This window comes from Apis mellifera, linkage group LG13 (assembly GCF_003254395.2).
Source record: "Apis mellifera strain DH4 linkage group LG13, Amel_HAv3.1, whole genome shotgun sequence".
Lineage (NCBI taxonomy): Eukaryota > Metazoa > Arthropoda > Insecta > Hymenoptera > Apidae > Apis > Apis mellifera.
In genome coordinates this window covers 5727445-5747371 of record NC_037650.1, presented here as the reverse complement: position 1 = coordinate 5747371, position 19927 = coordinate 5727445, and the positions used below count along the sequence as shown (strand labels likewise).

The 19927-nt window shown below is 37.9% G+C and overlaps 2 protein-coding genes across 4 annotated transcripts; both read right to left on the bottom strand.

The window, feature by feature from the left end:
- Position 1: 1 nt before the first annotated feature.
- On the bottom strand, positions 2-4566 carry LOC410448 (carcinine transporter). 2 transcript variants are annotated; one of them, XM_016915769.2, is made up of 11 exons: positions 4425-4566; positions 3898-4119; positions 3326-3499; positions 3105-3208; positions 2886-3040; positions 2595-2763; positions 2238-2486; positions 1812-2026; positions 1493-1674; positions 1215-1393; positions 2-1147 (listed from the first exon to the last, which is right to left on the bottom strand). In XM_016915769.2, exons 1-11 carry the CDS (start codon positions 4497-4499, stop codon positions 964-966), a joined length of 1908 nt encoding a protein of 635 aa, XP_016771258.2. In that variant the 5' UTR covers positions 4500-4566; the 3' UTR covers positions 2-963. The 2 variants fall into 2 exon arrangements, with proteins under 2 accessions (XP_016771258.2, XP_016771257.2); XM_016915768.2 differs by having other exon boundaries at positions 2-1121.
- Positions 4567-4647: 81 nt separating this feature from the next.
- LOC410447 (importin subunit beta-1) lies at positions 4648-19195 on the bottom strand. Of its 2 annotated transcripts, none has more exons than XM_006560389.3 (6): positions 18743-19195; positions 18109-18167; positions 17838-18020; positions 17361-17714; positions 15250-17261; positions 4648-4734 (listed from the first exon to the last, which is right to left on the bottom strand). In XM_006560389.3, exons 1-6 carry the CDS (start codon positions 18801-18803, stop codon positions 4683-4685), a joined length of 2721 nt encoding a protein of 906 aa, XP_006560452.1. In that variant the 5' UTR covers positions 18804-19195; the 3' UTR covers positions 4648-4682. The 2 variants fall into 2 exon arrangements, with proteins under 2 accessions (XP_006560452.1, XP_026300634.1); XM_026444849.1 differs by lacking the exon at positions 4648-4734 and adding an exon at positions 13096-14445 and having other exon boundaries at positions 18743-19192.
- Positions 19196-19927: the final 732 nt, after the last annotated feature.

Sequence of the window (19927 nt, the reverse complement as noted above, 5' to 3'; positions counted from 1 at the left end):
CCTTTAATCTTCGTGTTTTGTATACCAACTATGGAAATAAATTGCAAAATGTACACGAGTAAAACAATGTGTTTTTCATAACCAGCTCCGTTTTTTTCCCTTACCTTATAAAAATTACCTTGTACGTAAACTTCATAGATGAAGATTAATAACTAGCTTGAAAACATATAATTTCAAGAGATATCTTATCACTGAATTATATAAGCAATTTATCTCTTCAAAAACACAAAACGAATATTAAATGAATTTTCCAATTTTAATTAAATATTTCATTACTTCTATTCTTCATTATTTTCTAGATTATCGATCGATTTCCGAATTATCTTATTGATCCTATTGAACCGAGCGTAAAGATCAATTTATAATTTGAAAAAAAAAAAAAAAAAAACTAAACCGATAAACTAAATATAATAATTTTAAAATAGAATCGCATAATTATTACAAAATCTAAAATAGCGGAAAATAACATAATTTGACTTGGATATATGTTTGATTATATGGCAAAATATGTTGTCGTGTAAGATTATTTATGTTATATTGTATATATTACTTATGTTATATTTAAAATAACATCATTTCCTTTTGGTATTTTTTAATTTTTTTTTTTTTTCTGTTTTTATTATAAAATTGCTTTCGAATCTGTTAATGTCAGAAGTAAACTAACTTTTTAAATTAAAATAGCAATATCATCATTACAAAATGCAAAATTCGTCGCATTAGATATCGATATCAGACCAAAAATATTATACACAAATATATATATATATATATATATATATATTTCAACTCGTGTGGGAGCAAAGCTCAAAAAAATTCACCGCCAATGCTGCAACGGTATGTTGTAATACTTCCCTTTCGATTCGATAGCGTCTCTAGATTTTATTTCGAAACTCGATGCTCGATTCAAAATCTAAAACCAATAAGTCATCTTAATGGACCCGTCCGAATCCCGTTGCGTGTCCATCACGCTGGATTGCCTAACAAGCCGGCGCACGCTCGCTCCGCTCGGTCTTTGCTGATCCTCCAACAACCTCTGAGGTATCGGCGCCTCGGGTACTTCGTGCATCTCCACCGTCTCTCTCGCCGACAGATCCTCGTAAGACGCAGCCGCCGACGAAGGTCTACAATCCATCCAAAGAAACGAAACCATCCGTGAGAAATAATTGTGAAATCTCCCTTCAGGGACAGATTTCTATCGATAAAATAATTCGTACTTGGTTGGTACGCAACGAAAACAATCGGCACAGGTCCAATCCTTCCCGAACAATTCCCCTTCCTCGACGGTTTGGGGCAATCGATGATGCAGAGTCTCGGGCAAACGCAGGCCGGACAATCCGCCGATCACAGATACGACGCCAAGAATTACGAGGGGCAGCACCAAGTTTTCCTTCCCCTGCGCGACGAAATGACGCAAATGCTTGCAAGATTCATCCGGTCTCCCGGCACACGATAAAATAAATATATGTATATATGTATATTTACGATCACTTACGAGATACGTAACAAAGGGAATGATTATTAATCCGAGACCGCTGATGTAGGCAGAGAAACCGATCGCTACGCCGCGCAATTGCGTGGGGTAAAGTTCACCGGCGAACGGATATATAATTAGAAAGGAGGCCGATATCGCGGATTTCGATAAGAGGAATAGAATTAGCGTGGTCACAACCGCATCTGTAAAAAAGAAGAAGAAGAAGAAGCACAATGAGAAAAAGGGGGGATTCTCTATTTGTTTGTTCATCGCTATCATCGCTCATTTATCCGATGAGGCGATCTTTCGTTTCCCTGCTTTTCTCGAAACGATTCGATACCGGGTGACAAAAGAACTGTGGTAATGCACGAGATTCCAGCCACCACCATGCACAGGCAAAGAGGCCAACGGCGACCCCATCGATCCATCACGACCCAGCAAGCCATGTAGCTCGGAATCTCGGCAAGAGATGAGAAGAAGAAGCTCAAGTGTTCCTCGTTACCCAATGCTGGCCCATAATACGATAATCCGACGTAAACCATGTTGTTCGCGAACCTAGAAAAAAAGAAAAGAAAAGAAAAAAAAGGGAAGAATAAAAAAGCGATAAATTATTTTCGTTTTACTTCGTTTCGCAACTCGTAAAATTTATTATTTTAAAAAATCGTAACGAACGACAAAATAATTACGAAATTAATAATAATAAAAAAAATAATAATAATAATAATATTTTCGGGTGAATATCTTTCACGTTTGAACTTTGATTTACCAATTTAGAGTGATCAGGCACGTTTTTAATCGCATATTTGGAGTTTTGAAAAGTGATAAAACACCAGGACCGCTTCGTAATCTTTCTTCTTCACTTTTGGACCGTGACATCATCATTCGTTGTCGTAATTTTTGCGTGAAAGAAAGTGGCAACTCTTTTCCATTTACTTTCGCCAATCGTTCCAATATATCGTTCGCCTCGCCCAACCGACCCTTCGCCAACAACCATCTCGGTGACTCTGGCAAGAACCTGAAACGATCTTACGCGTTTTACAATAATGCCCATAGTGCGAACAAAGGAATAGGCAAAGAAAAAGGCGTGTCGTACTCCATATATGACGTAACGATAATAACTCACCACCAGTATAGGATGTACAAAAGAAACGGCGCACTCGTGACTACGGCTAACGTTCTCCAATCTCTTATCAAATACGTGACACCGGCCAACATGCACAATCCCATTGTATAGAAACTGCAAGTCATCACTGTCACGAATGATCGATAATTTGGGCCAACCAGTTCCAAAGCTGTTTGCGTGAAATCAACAGACAGATTAACATTCGTTCACGTTCCGTGAACCGTGAAAATATTCGACGGCGTTGAATATTTATCTCATTCTTTATTTTCATTTATACAAATAATATCTTACATATAATAAACGGAATTTGATAAATAGCCGGGATGGTCAAACCGACGACCACCCTTGTTGCGGCCCACGTCCAGAAGCTGTTCGATATGGATGTCAAAAATCCACCGGTTATCAAAGTGGCCAGACACGTGAAGAAGGACAATCTTCTGCCAATTCTGTATATAACATAATGTGTCAGCAACGAGATCATCCCCGCTCCTTACATCCGATAATTATTACCTGTCGTTCAATGTACCGAAAAGGTACACCCCAATTGGTCCACCTGTGTTTAAAGCGACTAATCCGATCGTTGGATAAATCGCATAATCGCATACGAGATTAAACTGTGAACACGTTTCAACACAGTGATTAATCCTCCTCCCCCTTTCGAGCGAGGAGATTAACGAAAATTAAGGGGGGGGGGGGAAATGGAGAAGAAGAAAACGAAAAAAAGAACGTACATCGATAACGATAGAAGATTTCACTTCCGACGTCTCGTACTCCCAACCATGATCGCATGGAACAACGGGCCACGATGAATTTGCCACGAACGAGGCTGTTGTCACCACGGAAATGTTTTCCGCCGTCCAATCGATATCGTATCGCGTGCATTGACTGTACGTTTCATTGTCGTCCTAATTACGAAACCAATTGTTACAATATTATGAGCGAATAATAGGTTTCCAACCAAGCGTAGATTCTTACTCTACCTGTGATGACAAACCTATCTTTTCCTACGATATATAAAATACTACTCTCTGCAACAAGGATTCTAGCAATTCACCTAATTCCTCTATCTCGATTATATTTGAGGCAAGTACAAGGGGTTGATATCGAGACGCAAGCCTTATCCCTAAATCTTTCTTTCTTCTGCTTAATTTGCACTATTAAGGGATTACTAGCAATTAATATATTCTACGATCAAGCCTTTGAATCGCCTAAATTTTTCACGATGAATGTATATATATATATATATATATTATATGGAGATAGGAGGGGATGGTATTATTAGCATCTAGACCGAGAATTGCACCTGAATGGTAGGAATCGCGAGTCTCCTTCTTCGAGAGACATCCAGACTCTCCAACCCCGGCACTTTGCACCAGTGGGGTGGCGTGTCGGCCATGAACAGCTGGTTGAAGGCGCAAAAGCCGCATGGGAGACACGCCGGAAGGCACACGAGCCAGAGAAGTTGTTTCTGATAACGGCCGAATTCGCCGACGATCGGTAAAAGATCGTCGAGATCGAAGCCATCCTGCGATTACGAAACTCCCGTCTTATAAATTTTTAAACTTACGTCTGACTTTTCTGACGATCATATTAGATTAGAAATTACAAGTGGCACGATGACGGACAATTTTCAAAAAGTTAAATTATATCTATTACAGTCGTGAAAAAAATCGATAATTGTTTCGTCGATCCGATTAGATAAATAGATGGAATTATTGAGAAGAGATTATGAAAGAAATATCGCGTTACACGCGGTTGGGAAATTATTATACGAAGAATACAATTTTCCCTGCAAATATATACGTAAATTACATTCGTGGGGAAACTTACTTCATTTTCCGCGCTACCAGCCGTCGCCTCGATGTTCGCCGACCCGGAGGTTCGATTCTCATCCAAATGCTCCATTCTCGTGAACTTTGCCCACGTTCAGCTTATCGAAACCTCGTCCGATACCTTAGAAACGCGTTACGTGATGTGCATTAGCTTCCTTCCGACAGCAGTGCGATCGACGACGCGCCATTAGTTCCATTCTGCTGCGCTTTTCTTTTTTTTTTCTCTCTCTTTCTCTTTCTCTCTCTCTCTCCTCTTTCACCCTCGCGCGATCATGACACGAGGAGCAGTTTCCCTCCGAGGTCGCCACCTATCGGATAAAAGTATTTAGATACACCGCGTCCAATCCACCTTTCACAGCAGATTTAGCGAGTTCTTGGCAGGACACGAACCCAAAATAAATCGGATGAGTTAAGACAGAATTTTATCTTTTCACCGTAGATCAATCCACTTGCTCGCTCAACATCTTTTAGAAAGTTCGTTCGTCCTCTCGACAATCGTTAACTCTTCTCTTAAAGAAACTCACTTGTCGTTTGTGTGTTATTTAAAAAAAAAGAAGAAAAAAAAAGGAAAAGAAAGAAAGAAGAAAAAGTACAGGGAAAAATAAATGGATCGAAGTAAAATGATCTCTGTGCGAGATAGAACAATGTGTAATAGCACGTAAAACAATAAATTAATTCAATGAATGGTACGTGTTAGTAATAATATTTGTATAAAAAAATAGAACTCGTAGAGAATGATCGTAGTATAAATTGATTATTACTCCGGAATTTTGATAACGAAAACACCGATATTGTTCATCTCTCGGATATAATACATGAAAGCAAAGCGTTCTCTCTATTGTTCCGTTGAACGAAAAAAAAGAAAAGAAAACGAAACGAACGGGAAGATAATGGAACGCGCACTCCCGCTCTTCGCGTTTCACGCACGAAAAGAGAATCAAGAAAATAGAGTTCGACACCGAGTCCAGAGCCCGTGGGGTGTGCCCTTCTAATTCAATTGGGTTAAGGGTACTTAGAGAAGATTAAGAACAATGCTGACACATACTGCGTGGCGGCCGCGATTCATTCTTCGCCCCCTATCCCTCTCCTACTGCGTAAGTTTTCGCCACGTTTTGCATTTTTGCCTCATTATCACGCTTCATTATGCCCTTGCGCTTATAATAATTTACATCCGATTATATCCCGACAAAGTGTCCGATCGGAAAATTTTGTACTACTCTAATGTATTTTATCGTCCACTTACGTAAGCACGTTTAACATCACGCGTTTTACATCGCGTTCCATCGAATTTATTATTCGTAATATTAATATAAACTCGTCGAGATCGTTGAATCAATCGCTCGCGAATATTTTCGCGCGACAAAGATCATTGGCAAATATTCTATCGTATAATATCGCGAAATATATATACGGCTTCTTTCGAATCCCAAGTAATCCAATTGATGGAGTAAAGGACCGTTACACGGATAATTGTCCGAGTTTTTAACGTGCGCGTTGAAAGTTCACGAATTTCCTGATTTTTCGTCGTGACGATAATTCTTGACGATTATATCGTATCGAAGTATGGAAATATGAATCGAAAATCCCGATCGTAACGAAGAAAGAAATAAAGAGAAAGAGAAAGCTCGAGCGACGATAATGGTAATAATAGCATCATTGCGTGGATTCAAAATGAATTTTTTATTCTGGACAATCTCGTTTTGTCGGAGACAAAAAGGAAAAGAAAGAAAGAAAAAAAAAAAAAAAAAAAAAAAAAAGGAGAAGAAATTTCAAATGTGAAAACACATGTGGAAGCAATTCGCATTTCGATGGTCGAATCTTGCGGGATGAAACGATCTCGCTTTTTTTCTCGGTACATGATAATTCTTTTTTTTTTCTTTTTGATTTTTTTTTTTTTTTCGTATAGGAGACATACAGAACGCAATTGTGTTTGTGTGTTTTCTCTCTCTCTCTCTCTCTCTCTCATCGGTCTCTTTTTTCCCTCCCTCATTCTCTCACTCTCTTTTTCATTTTTCTCGATCTCTCTTTTTTTTCTTTTTTTTTTTTCTTTTTTTTTCTCTCTCTCAGAACGATGAAAATCGTGATGTTAGTAATCGAAATGATTTCTCTCGTTTTTCAATTAATCGTATGGCACTGTCGCTTGGCGATTCGTATAATCATCTCTCGTGCACACAGTGACAGAGTACGACCAGCCATATTAACGATTGGAGGAGAAGGCTGACATATATTATTATAGAAATATTCACGTTTCGATAGATAACGCGGGATAACAAGAAGATATCAACGCGAAAAAAGCTAATGAATTTGTTTATATGACCGTTGAAACTCGTTAACATGGATCCATTAATCTTTCGTTTTTTTTATTTTTATTTTTATTATTTTTTTTTTTTCAATACTTTTATTCTTTCCCTCTTTTCACTGCGCAATTAAATTCTCCGTTGATCTATTAACATGACCGATCATACACCTTCGAACACACTTTCCAGAAGAATCGTCCTCCAATCATTCCACGATCGCTCTAGCACTCAGATAAGCGATGTAGCCGATGTGTCACATATAATCGTTGTCATTTGAAAATCTTCACAGAACACAGGCTCCGCAAACCACACGATTGATACGAACCGAAAAAGAAACGAAAGAAATACGTAAATATCTCGCTCTACGTAGATATGCGCACCCTCTCCTATTTCTAACAATATTTTACGTGGCGAATCATCGTTGAAATTTTTCCAAGGAACGAAGGAAAAAATAAAAAAAGTCTTCCTAAGCATGCATCGCTAAGATTCTTCTTTTATGCGTAGTAAAATAAAGTTTTCTCGTTAGAATCGTTAATCTCTACTTTGAACTTTTATCTTCCCTGATAATTATATAACGACAACAGACTAGTAGTATTTTCTCGTTTAAACGAAGCTTTAGTTTCCTTTGTGCGAAAAGTAAGATCTTTTCCTCCGAATGGAAAGAAATTACTCTGTCGAGAGCATCAAAAGGCACGCCTTGCGATCGTATGAATCAAAATTCCTAGGTTTTACGCTAAATTTATCATATACGAGAAATGTAGATCAGTTAAACGAATAGAATAGGCCAGAAAACATGATGGATTTTTCAAATTTCTGCATCTAATTTTTTTTCTTTTTTTACTTTTTTTTTTATTAGTGGTTCGGTCGATCTAAAAATCAACCTCTAGGAAATAAATTGGAGAGGGTGAGCAAATTACAAAGTGGCAGGCTAAATAGGACTTCATCCAACTCTCGTGTTCTCGTTTATTCGTTTTTTCTTTCTTTCTTTCTTTCTTTCTTTCTTTCTTGCTTTTGCTTCAACCCACATTTATCGCCCGAATTGTTCACATGCGTAAATTATTATATAATGTTTGGTCCGATCGTCGATCGGCAGCATTCGACACCACACTCTCTCTCTCTCTCTTTTTCTCTTTTTCCACATATCGCCACAAAAAAATCTCAATCTCACACGCTCACTTTTTGCTTCTCTTCCTGCTCTCTCTCTCTCTCTCTCTCTTTTTCTCGTTATTCGCCTCTTTTTTTTTTGTATTTTTTTATTTAATTTTTTTTTTCGTTTGCTTCTCTTTTAATTCTCTAGTTATTTTTTAAATCACACGGTATGCACGGTAACGGCACGCACGCTTTGTCCCGACGCAACTGGTCGAAAATCGCAAAAAAACAAAAATATGGAGAAGATAGGGATCAATCGTGGTACACACACGAAGCTCTATATAGATAACGCACGATCGATCGATCTTCGATCTGCGTGTGCCATCACCGTGCAATTTCTCTGCTTTGGAACAACAACAGGTCTACACGGGTTGGCTTCGTGTTTCGCGGTTCGATTTAAAAAATATTATCGAAAATATTGTCTCGTACGTACAACGGCACCGCGGTTCAAAATATATTCTCAAGAACGGAGACACTGCGCTGGGCCTAAGCGTCGCTGAAATCCACTCGAAAAATAATTTATCTGCGTTATCTGCGTGGAGATTCATCTTGTTTCGCATCGCCATTGTGTCATCGTCTTCATCGTCATTCGTGTAATATGCTTATTATTTTTATTTTATTTTATTTTATTTGTCCGCGTGTGTGTGATCTCGTTTCTCTCAAGTTGCGCTAAAATCTCAGCGAAACGCAATGGGCAACGGATTCAGTGAACAGGTTCTCCGATCTTCACAACCGCGTCACGATACAAAATTTATATTTTTTTTCTTTTCTTTTCTCTTTCTTATTTCCATCATTTGTTTCTTCTTTTATTTTTTTTCTTTATTTCTTTTTTTTCTTTTTTTTACAAATCGACGATTTCGTCCCTTCCCGAACGTGACGCCGCGATTCATGACGTCGAATCACGAGCCAACTCTTCTCATCATCAACATCCCCTCGAACCATCATTATCATTAAATACTCTCTCTCTCTCTCTCCTCTTGTATTTTTTCTCTCGCTCGCTCACTCGCACTCTCTCTCTCTTTCTCACTTCATCACTTTTACTCGTTCTCTCGATTCATTCGTTCTTCTCTCATCGTTTTTTCTCCATACGCAGATAACACTCTAACAGGGCACACTTCATCGGTAAATAGTGATTTACCTCACAGCGCACATCATCACTGATACAGCGTAATGCACACGGTTTTCATCTTTTTTTTTTTTCTTTTTTTTTCTTTTTTTTTTTCTCCCTCTTTTTGAATAATCCTTATAATTAAATACGCTCTCACGTACGTTCCCTAGTGAAGCATCGCACGCACTCTAGGAGTCTCGACGATGAAAAGGCTAACAACTAATAGTTCGATAAGATATTATCGTGTATGAGTTTCTTACCAGGAGCGTGGCTCTAATCGTGTCTCGTTCCCTCGATCGCGTCACAAGGTATACAAAGGAAATCCCTCTCTTTCGAAACGATCTCGTGTAACGTGGTATTATATCCCTTCGTTACCTTTTTCTTCTTCTTCTTCTTTATTTATTTATTTATTTATTCATTAAATACAATAGTATACGTGTGCGCATTAGGCTAGCTCGAAACGTAGAGCAGCGAAACATTCTTCCTTTCAATAAGAGAGAATAGGACTAAAAAGAATAAATTATGCTGAACAATGGAGAGCGATATCCGCTACGGTCGAGATCGGTGATCGATCGATAGGATAGGACATGGATCCACCCCAGAGCCACCCTCCCTTTCGGCTAGAACATCGACCCCTCGCACACGAGAGTCTCCCCAAAAAATCACAGTCGCGTATTATAATATAATTTGCTTTCTTCGTATTCCTCATTTTCACAACTCGTTACTTCCATCACGGCACGGCCGGCGTTTCGTTTCCTAGTTTCCTACCTTTTGCCCCTTTTTTTTTCGCGGGCCAATCCACCGATTCCCTATTCCCTACCTTCGCGCATGTTTCGCATTCCCTTTCTCTCTCTCTCTCTCTCTCTCTCTCTCTCTCTCTCTCTCCCTTTCCTTATCATTCCTTTTAAATCTTTTTTTTTTTGCCCCTCTTGGCGGACCTGATAATGTGATTCGCAACGACCACCCAGAGGATAACCGAAAATGAACGAAATACTCGTTTTTGTTATACGAATACCTCGTTTCTTTTTTTTTTTTTTTTTTTTTGATAGCGCATTGAATAGAATAGTTTTTTATTTCATACGTGAAAAGAATAGTCGCATGTTGATTTCGTTTATTAATGTACAGTCTGCTTTTAAAATAGGTAGCTAAATTTTTCTTTTTGTACACGTTTTACTCGTCGTAAGGACAAAAAGGGACGTATTGAAAAGGAGACATCAGCTTTCTCATCCTGGTACGACCGGTAGAAGGTTTCTGAAAATTTGACCACCCATTTTTCGGAGATAGGCTGTAAGTGTAAGGAACGGTGAACGCGATCAAACGCATTGTTGTTTGCGAATCAGAGTAACAGGCGAGCGATCGAGTTCTTTATCGAGACGTGCGGAAAAAGTCGCGCGCACCGCCGTCCTCTCCGTCGTGGTTCCTCTCCTCTCTTTCTCTCTTCCTCACATTCCCCCTTTCATATCCACATCCTTTCTCTCTCTCTCGTTCTTCCATTCTTCTCTCGCTCTTTTTTCTTACGTCCTCTCTTTCTCTCTATTCTCTCTGCTACGTGGAATGTAAAAGAAAAACAGGATACACCTCGGCATTTTTAACATGTTTCTTCTTCTTTGGACACTCGGAATAAACCGTTTTCATTGTTTCGTTTTTTTTTTTTTCTATTTTTTTCTGAAAACTTTCGTTTCTCATTCTTTTTTTCTTTTTTTTTCTTTTTTCCTTTTTTTGGACTCATCGAGATATCGGGCTTTGGTAGATCGATGACAGCATCCCGTCATCACGAAAACTGTAAGGCAAAGCTGTATTTTTTTTATTATTATTTTTCTTTTTTTTTTTTTCTTTTTTTTCTTCCCTAAATTTTTTCGTAGGAGGAGAAATTGTCGCGATTGGAAGACACCGTGTTTCGTTTGCGAGAATTTCGTTCTGCTTCGAAATCGAAAGGATCCAACGCGAGATAAAACAATGTACGGGAGGAGAATTTGCATTAGTGTATATATATATTTGTCTGTGTTTCGTATGTGTGTGTGTGTGTGTGTGTGTGTGTGTGTGTACGGCTTGTATGTGTATCGCAAAGAGATCAAGGTTTAGGCTCCAGTCTACGTAACGAGCGGCTCGCCGAAACGATTTTTATCCCTACCCCCATTTCTTTTCTCTCTTCTCTTTCGTTACTTTTTTTCATCCCTTTCTTTTTTATTATTATTACTTTTTTTTTTTTTTTTCTTTTAAAGCTAGATAAACGTTTCTCTTCCTTATACGCTAAGTTTGGCAATATCGTTCGCAACAGTAAAAAAATTATATACGTATATATATTTATTTTTATATCCAGACGTGGAGCAGACACATTGGTTTCCTTCGATATGTAAAATCGTAAAAAAGATAATCAATTTAATAAAAAGTCTCTTAGATTACAATCGTTTCTCGTCAATTCCCTATTTGTCCTTTCGCGTTTCTTCTTCTCACGCCAATCTTCTGTTTCCCTTTTTTCTTTTTTTCTTTTTCTTTCTTTCTCTCTTTTTTTCTTTCCCCTCTTCTTTCTTTTCTTTCTTTATTTTTCATTTTTTTTTTTTACTCGAATGTTTTTTTGTATTGTTTCGTTTATGTGTTTGTTCCGTCGAAACACGTTTACCCCGTTCCACGCGGTTCCTTCGGTGAAGATTATCATCCCCCAGCCTAGATTTCAATTCGAATCTCGCTGCGATCATCGTTTTAATAATATCCTCTTTCTCTCTCTCTCTTTCTCTCCCTCTCTCACTCCCCCATTCTCACACGCTCTCGCTCTCTCTCTTTCTCTCTCTCTCTCTCTCTCTCTCTATTTCTCTTTCTTTCTCTGTTCGCTATCGTGTCTGTACGTAAAGCTTTGCGTAAACGAGGCATTCAAGAAAAATGTGTGTTAGTTAGAGAATGAAATCGCTATAAAATATAACCGAACATCACGAAAGAACGGTCACAGTGTGCTTCCGCTGGCAAAAGTATTTGGAATGCATGGCACTAGACAGCCACGTTTCGACCACGTGACGTAACGACTTCGTATTATATTATTAGAGCGCCCGACCGTCCGCTTAATTCTTCGCGTAATATCTTACTTAAATATCGCGTTCAGTGCGCGAACAGAGGCGAGAAACTATGGAAATTCGCGAAGGAATTTGTTCGAGAAAATAAGAAAAAAATATCCGGTGTGTCGTGAAAGGATCCCTCCGAGGGATCATTCCTCGAAGTTCACGTTCGCGTCTCGATCATTTTTGAAAATTCGAAAGATGTTCGTGTAACGAGAAAAAAATATAATAATAATAATAATATAATAAATCGTAGATAAGAGAAGAAATACATATTTCTTAATAAGCTGTGTGTAATCCTTGCGCGACCAGACATTTGAAATATTCCCAATCCAATGTCCAAAGTTCGAAATTTATCTATATATTCGTGTACTTTTCGATTTTATCATTTTTGTGAGTAGCTTACGAAAGTAACTCTGATAAATGATGACGTTGAGTTATCGTATCGATCAATTTCTTTCGAAATTCAATTACTCGTCACTTTTACGCGATCACCGTGTATCCATATTTTCCAATAGTTACTACGGAATACTACGTGCGAATAGAAATGAGCAATCGCTATCGCTATATATAATATATTTTATATATATATATATTTTTTCTTTCTTTCTTTTTTCATCGATTTCTAATAACAATGCGAGGCCAGGAAGACGAATCTGTTCGACGAACACCCACGCGAAACGAGCTCTCGATATCATCGAGCCCATCAAATATCAAAGGAAGAAACGAACGATCTTATTACATGAACGCCTGAGCAAGACGCATGCAGCATTGTTTCAATATTAATGGCAGTGCAAAAGACTCTCGTCCGATATTCCGTTGGAGAGCCGCGAAAGATTCGAATTAACGATGATCGCATAAAATTATTTTCACGCCCAGGATTACATTTGTAATTGCGAATGTAATTGTACATGTATAATATATATATATATATATATATATATATATATATATATATATATATATATATATATTTGGGACTGGATCGTGTGTATAGTTTCTTTTTCTTTTCACTTCTTTTTACTCGAACGTTCAGGCCGGACGAGGACTTCGGTACAACTCAATAACTTATGCCAGCAAAATATTAATTTTAATGAATCAACAGCAACAGACATTCACATACGGGGGAAAAAGTAACATACGCATCATCATCATCATCATTATCATCATCATCATCATTATCATCATCATCATCATTATCATCATCATCATCATTATCACCATTATCATTATCATCATCATCATCATCATATCATCATCTTCATCATACTACAACTAATCATATAGATTCTCGCGCAGCACGATCGGACCAGAGGTCTCACTAGTATTTCGAATCTTTCGAACCTTTTTTTTTTTTTTTTTCTTCAGAGAATCATTCGTGACACTCTTCATACGCATTCATTCTTTTTCTTCATACCACTTTCTCTCGCCCTCTCTTTCTTGTTAAGTTTTTTCAACTACCACTCACGCATCACTTCGCTCCATCAAAGTAGCAACCAGCACTCTGACGATCATTTATTTCGCTTTAATTAACTTCAAGTTATCCCAAAAACAGTCATTCGATGATGCTTCGATTGCTTCAAACGAGTGATGGTGTGATCGTTCAGCAAGGAATCGGAAACAGATCGCGGGCTTCGTTGACAAAGCTACAGGAGGACAAAAAAGCTAGAAGCTTTACAACGAGTTACGCATAATTGAACTTTCTCGACGAGACGATGTGTGTATAATCGCTCATTCAATAAGTGAAGTTTTATTTTATACTTACACACAGACTCTCTGCGATTCTAACACGCATACAAATTAATAAATCATTCTTACGTTCAATTATTAAGAATACATACTTTCACAGCTTTGCAGTCTCTCTCTCTCTCTCGTTTGGTTTCCCTGCGTGTTCTTCTCACTTCTTTTGTTCTTTCACAATCATACACGTTCTCTCTCTCTCTCTCGTTCTCTCATTCTCTCATTCTCTCACACACTCTCTCTCTCTCTCTCACTGGCCACGAACATCGTCCATCGAAGTCGTCCTTTCCTCAGGTTCAACTTCTCAATCACGCGGGTAGAAGCCCCAGGCTCGTTATCAGGCATACTTGCATCACCGGAACATTTCGGCAGACTTCGGCCTTGGCTCATTCATCGGCAACATCCACTTGCACTCCTCATCATCCGTTGTCGGCAGACATCCGGCAGACAGGTATTTATTTTCTCGACCATTTGGGGTTGTGCTCAACGTGTCGGTACTCGAATACCGTCGCCAGAGCAGGGACACGTGCAGATTCATCACCCCATCATCGTCATCGCTTCGAAACTCACGCACATCCATCAACTCGCATCCGCACCATCCAATCTTGTTGTCTTTGTATTGTGTTCGATAGCTCTCTAGTCAAATCAAATTGCACGACAGTACAACCGTGGGGTGATCTGTAAACAATAAAAGCGAGCCAAATATCAATAACCGTCGCTCACTGCTCGGTATGTATTTTTTTGTATGCGTATTTTTTAATAATTTTAATTTTAATCTAAAATTTTCTCTTCTCTTTTCTTTTCTTTTCTTTTCTTTTTCGACAAATTTTTATTACTTTACTTTTAAAAATGGGATTCTCAGTGTTGAATACACGTGTCTGTACACTGGTCGGGATCACGACACAAATGGGATTATAATGTAACAACGACAAAACGAAACTGTGTAGGAAAAGTTATAATTCTTTTTTTTTTAAACGAAAATAAAATATAACAATCATGACTAGAATATTTAATTAAACATTTAATTAAACAGATTTCTTTTTTCTTTTAAAAAGAAAGAACTATAGCTTGTTCCAATTTCCAGAATCAAATTAGTTATAGTATTGTTCACGAATCTTCATCACCATCCATTTACGTTGCACGTTTACTTCTTTAATATTATATACACTCGTCTTTCTTGTTTCTTTATATTTCCTAACTATATATATATATATATCGTTCGTCGAGAAGTTAATCTTTCTTAGTATATAAATATTACAAAGAAACAGCTTGGGGTGGTAGAGCATCAAATGGAGAAAGATGCAATAGTAAAGAATGAGAATAATAAATAAATATAGTAAATTAATATGGATAATAGGTGATCAAATATACACGCATCACACATAATCCACACTAAAAATAATGGATATTATGAAAAAAGAAAAAAAAGAAAAGCAGGAAGGGGGGAAATAAGATTATCGATGCAACAATAAAATTACTTACCAACTAGATGTGGAATTAGCAACATTCTTGAGCTTTCGAATCTCTTTAGTTGCCCAGTTGGCCAGAGTTTTGGTCTTATCAATGCGTGATCGTCTAGCTTTAGTTAAGAGCTCTGTAAGCGGTTCAGTCTCGACCATTGGCAAAAGTTTTACTCCGAAAACAGTGACCAAATCACCAAGCAATCCCACCGAGGCTGAAATGTTGCCTTCGGAATGTTCACGGTCTTGAGCTATTGATGTAATAAACTGTATGATAAAGGGTACGTGCGGCTCCACCAAAGCAATCGCAGCGTCTGAACAAGGATTTGTTTCGTCACCACGTAGTCCTTGCACTATACCAGTGTAAGCCTCAAGAACACCTTCGCGTAATTCATTTAAATAATCGATCATATCGTAATCGCTTCTATCCACGTTCGCCTGGGAAGCCTGAGCCAACGTTTGAAGTACTACATCCAAATATTTCTTGAATTCTGGGCCAATACTAAGAGCAACATCACCGAAAACAGAAAAGATTTGAGGTTTCACAGAACGATTGACCGAATCATTGCTAAGATTTTCTAGCAACAGGGTCATAATCTCGTCGCAGTAAGGCAACATCTTGCTCTTCAAGGCGCGGCAGATATCACCAGTCAAACCTACCGCAGCGCAACAAACTTGATATTCTGCGTAATTTTTTAAACCGAGACAAAGATAGGGTTTGAACGCATCCATGTACTTCAAGAAACGTTCTCCTAGCACTTCGACCAGAGTCGATACAGCCATGAGAGCATCTTCCTGTACACCCTCGGCTTTGCAAGAATTCGAATTGAACATGGATAGTAAAGCTGTCATTATTACATCAGAGATATGAGGAGCATCTTCTGGTGTAACTTTACGCAATACGGATTGTAAAGTTGCACACAACAACGATTGTAAATCGTTGTATTGAGCACGATCCGAATGGCTCTGGATATGTGTCTCCATTTGCAGTACCTGCTGCAATCTTTCCAGAATTACCATCGTCGTCTTCTGCACGGTTATGTAACAATCGCGCGGAGAGTTTTTTACCATATCCATTAGTGCTTCGTATGCAGCTGACCTTAAGTTAGCTTGAGCTCCATCAGGACGATCTGTTGTTTCCAATAATCTCTGAATAATAAAATCAAAGTATTGAGACATGCAATAAGTTTCTGGATTTTGCCCTTCTAAACTTTCAGCGGCCTCGTAACTAGCCTCTGCAAGGCCTGTAAATGCCCAACAAACGTTTGCTGCAACACGAGGTTCTGCCTTCAAACCATTTATCAAAGCTTCTAGCAATGGTTTCAAATATGTCTCACTAATAGCCGCTTCTGGTATGATCTCACAAATTCGACCAAACGTCCATGCAGCTGTATCCCTTACCGCGACACTGCTATCATACATAAGCTCGATAAGCGTTGGCATTGCTTGCTCTACCAAAGGTTTCAAAGTGGCATGATCGACGCCTCCGAGAATCGAACCAAAAGCCATCAAAGCAGCATCTCTGTACCTCCAATCTGGACTTTTGATACTGTCTTTGATGAATGGCAAAACGAAGGGAACAATGGCATCTTCGCAACAAGATGATAGTAACATTAAACATACTCCAGCTGCTTTTGAAGGATTCCAATCGTCTTCGTCATCGAATTCTTCTTGTTTAGTGAGTTTCTTCATCAAAACAGGTACCAAGTATTGCAAAGCACCCTTTGCATAATGCCTCGATACTTTGACCGGCGGTCGACCACCATCGGAGGCTTCACCTTCTTCCATGGCTAAATCTACTTCTTCATCGGATACGTTTGACCAAAACTCAATTCCTTGCAGTGCAACTTCATCAATATCTGATTTCATAGCTTCTAAAGTAATCGGAAAAAGTGCTGGAGCCATATAAGGTTCCATATATTGATAATATAACGACATAATCTTCACAAGACACTGTAATGCTGCTACTTTAACTTGTGTGTTTAAAGATTGCGTCGCCTCGCATACCACTTCCATAATGAAGTTTCGTTCTGTCTGTATACATAAGGAATAAAAATAAATAATATATATATATATATATATTTTTATTAAAAAAGTATCCTTTTATATCCTCCTTATTATAATTATACCAACCTCTATCTCAAAATTTCCTTTGGTAAATTCTAATGAATTGTAGAGTGCACTCGTAGCTGCAAGACGAACATAATGCGAAGTACTAGATCCTTTCATACCGTGAATAATAGCTGTGAGAATTTCGTTAGACTGAGGTACCAAAACGTCGCTTTCTATATCTTGACAAATGTAACCAATGGCTTCTAGAGTTGCCTCCTTTAACATTTCTGTACTGTTTGGATTTACAACATTATTAACTAATAGCTGAATAACATTGGTCCATTCACGAACAGGTAATTCAGCAACTGCTACATATGCAACACACTGTGGTGCAGAACCTGGCCTATTGTTCTCTGTTCCAAGTGCCCCAAAAATCTATCGATACAAATACATAATAAAATAAATTGCTTTTGTTATTTGCAAAACAGAGGGAAAATTTAAAATTGGAAACTAAAAATATTTAGAAATAAATTTACAACAAATAAAAATTTTTCTTACATTTTTCTTAATATATTCTCTTGTTTCTACAGGAATCGCAAGCCAACGTTGTTGATATTGATATTTTAGGTCTGGATCTTTGGATGTAAGTTGATTTTTAAGCTGAAGACCTGCTGCCATACGAGCAACAGGGCTTGCAGCAGCAGTAACAAGCACGCTGCTAAGTCTTTGCAAGAATTCATGCTAAAAAGAAAATAATGATTTTCTTTATAACCTCATATATACTTTTATATTTGGAAATATTTGCCACTGCAAAAAAAAAATAACTTACGAGATTAGTCCTTGCTGCTTGCTCTAGAAAATTCTGAGCTGCTTCCAATTCATTTTTGTCTAGAATTGCAAGTAAAAATGGATTTAATCAATATCATATTTTCTATATATTATCTCATTAATATCGTGTTAGAAAAAAAAGAAAATGGAAATTAATAATAGAGGTTAGAAAAGCAAGATGCACAAGTAAGTACTCGTTGTGCCAACCGACAACGGGGACGTGCAGTACGAGTAACCGTCACATGGGACAATACTTTTCCGGCCATGAACAAAGCCCCTAGCAACAGCCAAGCGGAACACAATACGACGTATTTTCGTAAAAACAACAGATTCCGATCAAATACTTGAATATTACGGGCAAAATATTCCAGATGGATCAACGAAACCGTTAATTAACAATGATACTAGATACTCCATGAATACACGAAAAGAAGTACGAAAAGGACGCGCACGCAATAGGACTTTACTTTTTCAGGCAGGTCGTGGAAATGATAAGAAGCATTCGAAAAAAAGAAAGAATGCTTCACAAAACAAGAGAGATAGCAAGGTCAAGGGATCGAAGTCAATGAAAAAGAATAGTCGAGATTTTATGATGTCGCCAACAACTCAAAAACTGATTAATCAAAACGACTTACCTGATGAGACTGTTCTCTCTAGAACCTGGATAAGTTGCACCGTCGTTGGATCCATTTGCATGATTACGGCTTCTTTCAACTATCGATTTCCGTTGGAAAATGTAACTTTTTATGCCTCAATAGGAAATGTCTCGTTGTCGCGACCGGCGGACAGCCACATGTAGCCACCACCGAATCAACTAGCTCAACGACGTACCCCCTTCTACCCACTTCCTGCTAGTACTCGATTTCTGCTTCCTTCCACAACGTGCGGCGTAGTAATATCAACTCCTTTTGATATTCTCGCGCCTACGTATACACGTATTTCTTCACCATTAATATGCTCGATGTACGATTTGTACCGATCGGTTACTTCCTTTAGACCCCACCGTGAATTTCACAAATGTTGTAAAACTACTGTCACGAGTGTCACGTTTCTCGAAGTGATCGTCGTGTCTCTGCGAGCGCGGACTATTTTCTTTGTGCGCCGTGCGAAATTTGTTTCGCGCATGCGTACAGGGATAACAAGCGCCATCTGCACGCGCTGCCAGCGCTCTCACGCAAGCGTGCTGAATGTAACCGTTATGCCGGTTAATTTTGAAATCATACACATTGAAATTAGCAGTCTGCTATTAAATTACAATAAATTATATTTCTATTTTAACAGATATAATTTTGTAAATATAGAATTACTAAGAGGGAACAAATTTCTTTAATATATCTTCTTGAAAAGATGAAAAAATATAAAAAAATTATATAAATTTAATTTTTTTCACAGTGTATAATTTAATATAAACGACAAAGAAAGCGTTTTCTTTCAATTTCGTATCTCCTTTTTAATCCTTCTTTTTTATCTGAAAAAAAATAAATAAAATATAATAAACAACGATAAATTTTTATCATTATTATTATTAATAAATAAAATTTGAAAAGAAGAACTTTGAAAATTACAGGTTTCAAGACTGGTATTAAACGCCAGGTGTACGTTACACAAAATAACAAGACCCTCGACAACCGTTAGATTCCCTAAAGATTATAGACAACTTCGAATACCTGTTTCATTTTGTATAAACTGATCAATGAGTTACAATGGAACATCACTGAACAGACGAAGATACTGAAACGAAAAAAGAAAGAGCATCGGTTATTTTAATAGATTTAATGAAACGATATACAGAATACATTTGCTTTCGTAATGCATCGCAA

Bases quoted from the DNA above. Each gene is read 5' to 3' on its own strand.
- LOC410448 (XM_016915768.2), bottom strand. From the start codon at position 4,499: ATGGAGCATTTGGATGAGAATCGAACCTCCGGGTCGGCGAACATCGAG. The intron at 3,209-3,325 runs GTACGTTCTTTT...ACGTGTTCACAG, and splicing joins AATCTTCTATCGTTATCGAT to TTTAATCTCGTATGCGATTA. The intron at 1,122-1,214 runs GTACGAATTATT...GATGGATTGTAG, and splicing joins TTTCGTTGCGTACCAACCAA to ACCTTCGTCGGCGGCTGCGT.
- LOC410447 (XM_006560389.3), bottom strand. From the start codon at position 18,803: ATGCAAATGGATCCAACGACGGTGCAACTTATCCAGGTTCTAGAGAGA. The intron at 18,021-18,108 runs GTAAGTTATTTT...TTTTCTTTTTAG, and splicing joins AAGCAGCAAGGACTAATCTC to CATGAATTCTTGCAAAGACT. The intron at 17,715-17,837 runs GTAAGAAAAATT...TTGTATCGATAG, and splicing joins GAGAATATATTAAGAAAAAT to ATTTTTGGGGCACTTGGAAC.